Source organism: Diadema setosum, chromosome 7 (genome assembly GCF_964275005.1).
Source record: "Diadema setosum chromosome 7, eeDiaSeto1, whole genome shotgun sequence".
NCBI lineage: Eukaryota > Metazoa > Echinodermata > Echinoidea > Diadematoida > Diadematidae > Diadema > Diadema setosum.
In genome coordinates this window covers 32,370,388-32,380,916 of record NC_092691.1, presented here as the reverse complement: position 1 = coordinate 32,380,916, position 10,529 = coordinate 32,370,388, and the positions used below count along the sequence as shown (strand labels likewise).

General features: G+C 39.4%; 1 protein-coding gene across 1 annotated transcript; it reads right to left on the bottom strand.

The window, feature by feature from the left end:
- Positions 1 to 544: 544 nt before the first annotated feature.
- Positions 545 to 8,657, bottom strand: LOC140230383 (uncharacterized). The gene is made up of 4 exons (XM_072310532.1): positions 8,545 to 8,657; positions 7,274 to 7,387; positions 1,835 to 1,971; positions 545 to 732 (listed from the first exon to the last, which is right to left on the bottom strand). Exons 1-3 carry the CDS (start codon positions 8,651 to 8,653, stop codon positions 1,856 to 1,858), a joined length of 339 nt encoding a protein of 112 aa, XP_072166633.1. The 5' UTR covers positions 8,654 to 8,657; the 3' UTR covers positions 545 to 732; positions 1,835 to 1,855.
- Positions 8,658 to 10,529: the final 1,872 nt, after the last annotated feature.

The following is a 10,529-nucleotide window of genomic DNA, read 5'->3' as shown; positions in this document are numbered from 1 at the left end:
TGTGTGTGTGTGTGTGTGTGTGTGTGTGTGTGTGTGTGTTGCCACAAAGGACAAGCCACCACGGGACCGACTCTTTCCCTTCGACTGAAAGAGAAAGTCAGACGTGGTTGAACACGAATTGTACATTATTATGTGCAATGTATATAATTTCTTTGTTTATTTGATGGAAGTGAAAATAAAGTTGAATCTTGAATCTGAATCTTGAATTCCCGTCACTCAAGCAAATCTCATAGTCGAATTGACGCCAGCCAGTGAAAATTACATTCTGTAGTTGCGCGCCCGCACACACACACACGCACACATCAGCAAACACACACAAGCACACACATGCAAAACTATTGTGTGGACAACACCGACAAGCGTTTATGGGTTATATCAACAAACGACTTTCCATTCACTGTAATTATGATTTCATGATCATTTTATTGAGGTGGTGGGTTACTAAAATCACTCAGCATTGGTGAGTAAACAAATAATGTTCAGCTTGTTGAAAGGAAGCAAAGTGACAAAATAATTCCTCCAGAATATTTTTCTCAATCTTACTTTATATAGATCACATCCTGTATAAGAATAATTACGTCTCCTTTAGGCTTCGGAGTATTACGAAATAAGTCGATAATACAAAGAAGAAACTTTGTCTAAATTCAATATTAGCCAGTATCTGACTTTCAAACTAGGGTTCGCGTCTGATTCCATATCCATGTCCAACATCCATGCTATAATGTCGCCGATCTGTAGAGAAAAAGAGATAACGGAGAAAAGAGATGAATTGAAATCACACCATATTTTTATTACTCGATTTTGGGACAACATTACCCCTTATTACCATAACATCCATATTATGTCCTGCCAGCCAGAGCTATACGACCGTTTGAACAGCTCAAGCGGATGAAATTTTTACCTTGTTTATATAGTATTGACTATGTATTCATATATTTGCGTATCATTATCTACTTAATTTATTTTCATATAATGTATGTGTGCGTTTTGTATGTGTGTGCTCATGTGTACCTGCGTATGTGTTTGTGTGATATGCATTTACATCTACGTATGTAATAAATTGTCTACATGTGTGATATATACACTCTTGCATCGCTGTATTGGGAATGACGTTATAGCCATAATGGCGTTATAGTGATGTAATAATTATAATGACGTTATAGGAAGGGCGGATGGGGGAGCTGAGAGGGGGATGATCTTGTTTAAGTTTCAGATATAACATGCTTCCATTTTGTTATATCGCTGTACTACATGTATTTTCATTTTATTTGTTTGTTCTTACCAATGAAAAATTACATTTGTGTTACAATCTTAAATTCCTATTTCCACAGTGCTAAAATATTACTCACTAAAGGAAATATTCTTGTAAGTTCATTGAGCATGACAAACAAGACCGCAGTGATAAATATTGTAGTACCTCATTGGTAAATTGAATTGCCGTTGCTGGTATTATCTGAATGGAAGTGAATAATTATCATGGGGAAAAAGAAGCGGATCTAGAGGGGGGGGGGGGTGGGGGGGGGTTGCAACCCCCCCCCCCCCCCAAAAAAAAAAAAAAAAAAAAAAAATCCGGGGACCATTTTTTTTTTATCTTATCTTTTTTTTTTAACTTGTAATTTCATTTTTTTCTATTTATGGCAATGACCTCTATACCAAAAATAGTAGTGTTTTAGATGCAAGAAAACGCCATTTTCACACACAGATTTTCAAAAATTCTCCCTACTGTGGGAGGGGGAGTCCCCCTCCCACACCCTCCCCCCCCCCCCCCCCCCCTTTATAAAAAGCTAGATCCGCCCCTGCGGAAAAAAAGGTGGCGTGTATATGCATTACTTACTTTCAATGACTCCTGACGATTCTAATGAAGCATACTGCAGCCTGTTTTGACTCCGCTCATGATTGTTCCGAGATCCCAGTCTTCCTGGAATTCGTCCTCGGACACGGCCTCGGGAAAGGCCCTCGACAGACGGAAGGCTGGAGGACAAAAAAAAAGTGTTCGCGTCATTACCATGATTGCGGCAACGGGCACCAAAGACACAACGATGGCGAGTATGATGAAAACGATGACATTATAAGTATAATGACGATGACAATGACATTAGTTATCATTATAACAATTGTCATCAATATGATAATTACTGTAGATATGATTATCACATTGATAGCAATGGTACTAATAAAATTTATAATACCAATGCCAGTGGCGGATCCAGGAATTCCATAAAGGGGGGGGGGGGCACAATATTTCTGGTGCTATACTTACGGGTTTCAATTAATTTTTTTTTTTAAGTTTTTTTTTCTTTTGCTTCAACAAAAAATAAAGGGGGCGCAAGCTCTGTGCGCCCCCCCCCCGAGTCCGCCAGTGAATGTTAACAGTACACTTTATCATTAGTCATTGTCGTCATTGTCACTTCTCACAATCATCATGAATTCATCTGCCAATATTTTATGTTTTTGACACCAGAAATCACAATACTAAGACTTTAGATGGTAACAATAAACATGATTAAGAAGTCTTGGACCTAATAATGATGACAGGGAGCAATAACTGCATACAAACCATAAACATGATAAAATGCGAAGACGCATAGATATAGAAATTATGAGAGAAATCCGCCTATATCCTATCTCAGTTACAGGCCAAGGGTATGAGCAATTTTCAAAATATCAGATTAATGAACATTTGTAAAATTGCTTGTTAAAATTTTATTGAGGGGAGCACATGAAATTATCCAACAAATTGAAATGTAGCTTTTGAACGGATTGTTACATTCTCCGAAAAACCTTCAGAGAGTGTTTTACTAATCTTTCTACATTATCAATACGTCCATCATAATTGTCTATTCATTATGTCTATATTATACGTCTGGTTGAGCACAATGTCGGGGGAAACGGCTACGTTCAACGTTCCTAGAGTTGCAAAATCAATTTAGTTAATTGAAAGAATTTACACCTGATATTGTTACCGATGTGGATCAAACAGCACATGATGTGCGAACAAACGAGGTAGTTGCTAATATTTTTGTCGTGTTTCCACACTGCAAAGATGAAACAAGAGTTAATGCTATACTAGGCCTATACATCACATAAATGCATAATAATTATGCTTTATTTATTAAAGACTTTATCACTATTTGTGAAACTTCTTTCACATCAGACCCCCCAAAAAATGACTCTTGTGACTTTTGGAAATTACCGTTTTGTGTTCAATGTGTGCTCGCTGATGAAAGACTCCATCAACTAATCAATATAGTATCTCAGGAATACCCCTACTACCAACGGCGTAAATCCATACTGAGGAGTGGGGGGGATGGTCACCATCACCACGATTACAAGCCCATAACCGGACCGGCGCAGCCTTTTTTTTTGGGGGGGGGGGGGGTGGAAGAAGCTTTGTGCCCCCCTCTCCCCCCCCCCCCACACACACACTTACCAGGGATCGGATGCCCCACTCTTTTGCATGAAATATAAAGTGGGAGAAAAGTGGCAGCAACAACATAAAGACTTTTTGTTCTTGTTGCTTTTTTTTTTTGCTTGTCAGACGACTTTCGGCGGAAAATCAGACCTTAAAAGTATGAAAACATTTTTTTTTTTTTTTTTTTTTTTGTGGAGCGGAACGACCGAACGGGGGAAGGGTGTGTATGGGGGGGGGGGGGGGGGTATCCCTCTCCCACACGAGGAAGATTTTGCATTTTCAGACCTGAAATTCAGCGATCTGGTGCTCACTTGTGGTGAAAATTTTGTTTTCTCTTCTTGAAAAAAAAAACAATAAGAAAATGAAATATTCACAATATATTATTGAATGACAAAATCGTGGTATTTCAGCTCTTGCTGTGCGACATCACTGTGAAGGCCTACTAAATAATGGGGCCTATCATCGGCGTAGACAGGATTTGATCTTAGGAGGAGCGGTTATGTGAGGGAACGAATCAAGCGAGGGAGGAGGGTATGTTATGGTAGGGGGGTTTCCCCCTCCTACGGTGAAATCTCTTTGCGTTGAAAATTTTGACATTTTTCAGTCCAAAAACTGCCGTTTGTAGCTATATTCTTCGCTTTGGAAATTAAGGGGGGCACACCAGGCGCAACTGCTGTCAATCACTGGCAGCAACGTCAGGAGAATGGCATAGCGATTAAATGCGAGCGAGCGGAGCGAGCGAGCATGAAAATTTTAGCATTTTGCAGTCTAAAAACTGCCGTTTGTAGCTATACTTTTTTCGCTTTGGAAATTAAGGGGGGCCGCATCAGGCGCAACTGCTGGCAATTACTGGCAGCAACATCAGGAGAATGGCATAGCAGTTAAATGCGAGCGAGCGGGGCGAGCGAGCTTGAAAATTTTGACATTTTACAGTCCAAAGACTACCGTTTGTGGCTGTATTTTTTCGCTTTGGAAATTATGGGGGCACACCGGGCGCAACTGCCGGCAATCGGGCAGCAACATCAGAATGGCATAACGATTAAATGCGAGCGAGCGAAGCGAGTGAGCTTGAAAATTTTGATATTTTACAGTCCCACATGTCCTTTGTGGCTGTACTAGTATTTTTTCGCTTTGGAAATTAAGGGGGGGGGGGCGCACCGGGCGAAAACTGCTGGCAATTACTGGCAGCAACATCAGGAGAATGGCATAATGATTAAATGCGAGCGAGCAAAGCGAATGAGCTTGAAAATTTTGACATTTTCCAGTCCCAAAAACGGTCGTTTGTGGCTGTATTTTTTCGCTTTGGAAATTAAGGGGGGCGCACCTGCTCACAATCACTGGCAGCAACATCAGGAGAATGGCATAGCGATTAAATGCGAGCGAGCGGAGCGAGCGAGCTTGAAAATTTTGACATTTTACAGTCTAAAAACTGCCGTTTATATACTTTTTCGCTTTGGAAATTTAGGGGGCACACCGAGTGCAACTGCCGGCAATTACTGGCAGCAACATCAGGAGAATGGCATAGCGGTTAAATGCGAGCGAGCGGAGCGAGCGAGCTTGAAAATTTTGACATTTTACAGTCCAAAGACTGCCGTTTGTGGCTGTATTTTTTCTCTTTGGAAATTAAGGGGGCACACCGGGCGCAACTGCCGGCAATTACTGGCAGCAACATCAGGAGAATGGCATACTGATTAAATGCTAGCGAGCGAAGCGAGTGAGCTTGAAAATTTTGACATTTTCCAGTCCTAAAAACTGTCGTTTGTAGCTATATTTTCGCTTTAGAAATTAAGGGGGGGGCGCACCGGGTGCACCTGCTGTCAATCACTGGCAGCAACATCAGGAGAATGGCATAGCGGTTAAATGCGAGCGAGCTTTAAAATTTTAACATTTTACACTCCAAAAACTGCCGTTTGTAGCTGTATTTTTCGCTTTGGAAATTAAGGGGGCGCACCGGGCGAAAACTGCTGGCAATTATTGGCAGCAACACCAGGAGAATGGAATAATAATTAAATGCGAGCGAGCGAAGCGAGCGAGCTTCAAAAATTTGACATTTTACAGTCCCCAAACTGCCGTTTGTAGCTATATTTTTCGCTTTGGAAATTAAGGGGGGCGCACCTGCTCACAATCACTGGCAGCAACATCAGGAGAATGGCATAGCGATTAAATGCGAGCGAGCGGAGCGAGCGAGCTTGAAAATTTTGACATTTTACAGTCTAAAAACTGCCGTTTGTAGCTATACTTTTTCGCTTTGGAAATTTAGGGGGCACACCGAGTGCAACTGCCGGCAATTACTGGCAGCAACATCAGGAGAATTGCATAGCGGTTAAATGCGAGCGAGCTTGAAAATTTTGACATTTTACAGTCCAAAGACTGCCGATTGTGGCTGTATTTTTTCGCTTTGGAAATTAAGGGGGCACACCGGGCGCAACTGCCGGCAATTACTGGCAGCAACATCAGGAGAGTGGCATACTGATTAAATGCTAGCGAGCGAAGCGAGTGAGCTTGAAAATTTTGACATTTTCCAGTCCTAAAAACTGTCGTTTGTAGCTATATTTTCGCTTTAGAAATTAAGGGGGGCGCACCGGGTGCACCTGCTGTCAATCACTGGCAGCAACATCAGGAGAATGGCATAGCGGTTAAATGCGAGCGAGCGGAGCGAGCGAGCTTTAAAATTTTAAAATTTTACACTCCAAAACTGCCGTTTGTAGCTATATTTTTCGCTTTTGTTTGTCCCACTTTTATTTGAGAACCATCCCCCTCCCCCATCGACGCCTCTATACATATTAGGTTGCTTTTGTTAAGTGAAAGATCTGCTGCACACTCTTTGATAAATTAGGGAATATACGTCTATGTCAAAAGTGTACAAAGTTTATCCCTTATCCTGTATAGCGGACCTTTTGCATGTTCATGATTGCAATACAACAATCTGGTGCATAGTTCTGGCGATATTTGGACAATTTTCCATTTAGAAAGTTCGAGATTTGTCCTCATCTCGGGAATTGCTTGGGGATAAATGATTTGTCTGTCTAAACACTTCCTTTGGGGCGGGGCAAATGCCCCTTTGCCCCCCATAGATTCGACGTCCCTGATCTTCCCTTGGTATGCCCATAGATGTATCCTGACTGAGTCATCAGTCACTGTCGTTTCTCAGGAATGATTCAGGAAATGGAGGGGATTCAATTGTGGCGATAAAGTTGTTGTTATTGTTTGTTTGTATGTGTTCGTACATATTTTGCAGATGGTCCCCAGTTACTCGCGTCATAGCATGTTTATATGTAGACCTATACTATTTGACGTTGTCAACGCCTGAGCCATACCTTACAGTGTATGTCGATGTTACTTTCTTCGCGAGCGAGCGAAGCGAGCGAGCGCTTGAGAAAATTATACATTTTCCTACAAATAGAATACTGTTCAGCTCTGTTACCTGTCTGAAGGCCGGCGTACAAACGTCATGCAATATGCCAAAATTTATACAATCACATTTCTGCTTCCTCCATTTTCCCCCTCAAAATTCAGGGGGGGATGATTGTACAGGCCATCCCCCCCCTCCTCCATTTCAGGGGGGGATATATCCCCCCCATCCCCCCCGGGATTTACGCCCATGCCTACTACTTTATTCTGTTCAAAACCATGTCCTTAAAAAGTTACGCTATTTTGATTGGGGTACATTTTTTATGTGTATATCATGTTTAAATGTGCATATATAAATTTGTAAATTACTTTTTCTTCAATGGGAGCATAGAATCATTGATTTGGATTCAGTTGAATTGAATTGAGCTGAATTGAATTGTACTAAATTAAATATGATTTGATTTAATGTCTGCCTTTTCGGCTTGATTTTTTTTTTTCTATATAGCTTACCTAGCTCTGCGTCGGATGCACCATTTACCAGCGCGCATCCTTTCTTCGCTCCTGCCAAGGCCTTGCTTCCATAGCTCTTCAGAGTGTCCCAAAAGCCTTCGGTGCGGAAGTTATCTACGTGCGGAATTGCAGTGAACACAATGGCAGAGTAAAATACTGTGACAAGAGTGTCAATTTCATCATTGTTCATTGACCTTGTTCTGAATCATTATTGCCTTCCTCCTGAAAAAAAAAATCAAACAAAACAAAAGATACAAAGATCAACCATTAGGCCTATAGTCGAATGTATAAAAATTATGATCAATGACAAAAGTTGATGGTCTATTTTAGTATTACATTTATGATTTTCTTTATGTTGGCTTTTACATGTAGACCAAATGAGGGCGACTATATAAAAAATCACAATGCTCGATATCTCAAAGTTTTAAAAGTTACTATTGCGTTCTCAGACTCAACATAAACTTTCAATTTATGTTGTTGTCAGTAGCTGCAATATTCAACACAGAATTTCTTAAATAAATTACAACAGCCACGGCTCAGGGATGGCTGTTTCACTGTTCGAAGTCAAGTTTATAGTATAGAAAAAACAAAACAAGTGCTAACCTTTGCAATCAATGGCTCTTACCATTAATTTCTGTTTTGCTGGAAATAATACTTAAGAGCACAAGAACACATCGCGAAAATATTGCCTATAACTATATAACTAGACGGATGTTTTGACACTTAGACGGCTTGATATATTTCCTCTTCAGGTATCACTCTAGATTTTTATTTCTTCTTTCGTCAAATGTTACCGAACAATTCTTATACTGTATTTTCTCAACGTTTGTGAACCATAATTATATAAACCTTCTTTTTTCACCTTTTAGTAACATTTTCCTTTCCTACTGTCAATATTAAGCTATATGTTTCTATATTCTGTCTCAAAATCTTCCTCTTGCCATAATTGGCAATTATCGCTCGATTTCTTTTTTCTTTTACCCTTTATAAGCCACCCAAATTCACTTTCTGTGTCTGTCAGACGTCCCCTGCTTACTCTTGCATTATTAACCCACCCCCAAACAAACAAACAAACAAACAAACAAAACAAAACAATTTTACAACTATCGTAATATATTCATTTTCTTTCTGCCGTAGAGCCAAGACAATATGCTTATTACAATCTCAATCTGTTACATATTTTCCACATTTTGAGAGATAAGAGGATTTTGTATTGAGAAATAGAATGGACAGTTGTCCCGCACACTACTTGGAGCAGATGAGACCTTTACCTTTGACCAGGCTTTCCAGAATTTCCTTCTTCAGGTCTTCTCGGCTGGGGGCCGAGCTGCCGAGAGAGACGGTCATCAGGAGGCCGAGCAGTACCAGGGCGAGCTTCATGATTGTGCTGATAGGTTGTTTGTACACTGCGATAAATAAGGGAATGACATGTACATTCGGGTAATTGCCTGGTGCAATGCAGGCATTAATTTACTTCGATTTGCTTACTCTATAGATTCCGATATAAAAACGATAATAAAGTAATAATTATATGCAGATGATATGCATGTAATAATGACGATAATAATGGGCGGCTAGATACTACCTGCAGTGTAGCGCACATGTCTTTGTTTGGACGCTCCTAGCGATGGTTCCGATATTGATATTCGATACTGACATAAACAGTTGATAAAATACTCACATTTTGGTTATCTGATTATGAATATGGTGCGTTTTACGAACGCGTTTTGTTTCATTATAATTCTTTGTCACAGCATCACTTCGTGTTCTTCCTCATCTGACATAATAAAGACTGGCTAAAATGTGGTAATCATTCCAACTGAGATAAGTGAACTTTTCCCTACCTTCATATAGGTGGCAGTAAATTGTATAAATACGAATACAAAAACAACAGGCCGTTGATAATAATAAATGAGTGTATCATATTCTACTTAATAATAACAATATCACACGAACAAAATAAGCATTCATCTACAGTCATTCTGTAAAAGCGAATAAGCTTACGTTATCACCTGTAGTCGACGAAAAGCCGGAGTCAGCTATTGAGAGTCTCTGCTACCGAATGTTGAGAAGAGTACGATGATATTCACAGCGTTCTGCTCACCTATTTATATCTTTAGGCCTATCTTCTAGCAGTCAAACACATATGCATACATCTCCTTAAGACGAAATGTTTGCTTGACCATGTAAGTACATTTCTATGACAGTTTGATGAATCGAAATCTCTTTAAGACGAAATGTTTGCCTGACCATAAGTACATTTCCATGACAGTTTGATTAATCGATATTTTCGGGGGACTGTTAAACTCTTATTCTGTCTTTGAATTGATAGTGGTCAAGGACGAAGGTGTCCGGATGGACGAGAAGTTGACGAACAAAGAAGAATATAGTTCAAGCAGGAAGTATACGGTGTCCCACATATGGTCTCAGACTTCCAGTTAGTGGAGATTAATCAACTTTGTCATCGTTTCGTTTTCTTTTGTTTTGTTTGTATTGTTTGTTTGGTGTCTCATTCCTGCGGGTTCCAAAGTCATAGTTTTAACACTTCCCCCTTTTTTCTTCTTGTTTAGAGTGCATGCAACGCGGTAAAAGATCACTGTCAGTTTTTTGTTTCCTTTTCCTTTTCCCTTTTTGTTTTGGGTAGAGTGTAAAAAGATGAATAAGTTTTCCTTCTTCCTTCTTTTTATTGAATTAAATTGATAATGGTTTATTGATTAAAAAAAAAAGCAATGTAGTAGCCGGGTGACTAAATTATGCATTGTATACATTATGTATGTTTATTTATTTATTTATTTATTTCTGAATAACAAACAACATAAATATGAATGAATGACGTTTCAACAATAACAAATATAACATGAACAGAACCATAAGAAATATATACAACTTATCAACACGCAAATAAGAGGAAAAATAATGAACAAAATGTATTACTTTAAAATAATAAGAATAGCTTTCAATGTACCTACACACGCACACACACAAACATATGCACATCACACCCACATGTCTATAGATACCCATTAATACTCATCTCATTCGCCCATTCAACACTTGTAAACATTCATACATCAAACAAACAAGGTTTATAATTTTGTGATTATAAAAGTCCCTATAGGAAATCATAAGTATAAACAACATGGATGAATTCAACAATATGCTGACAAGTTTCATTGAACACCCCCCCCCCCCCGAAAAACCCAAACAAACAAACAAAAAGCAAACAAAAACAAAAAATAACAAAAAATCAACAGCT

Excerpts from the sequence above, each read along its gene's own strand:
- LOC140230383 (XM_072310532.1), bottom strand. The coding sequence starts at position 8,653 with ATGAAGCTCGCCCTGGTACTGCTCGGCCTCCTGATGACCGTCTCTCTC. Across the intron at positions 7,388-8,544 it reads TCTGGAAAGCCTGGTCAAAG|ATAACTTCCGCACCGAAGGC; the intron begins GTAAAGGTCTCA and ends TTCCGCACGTAG. Across the intron at positions 1,972-7,273 it reads TGCATCCGACGCAGAGCTAG|CCTTCCGTCTGTCGAGGGCC; the intron begins GTAAGCTATATA and ends TTTGTCCTCCAG.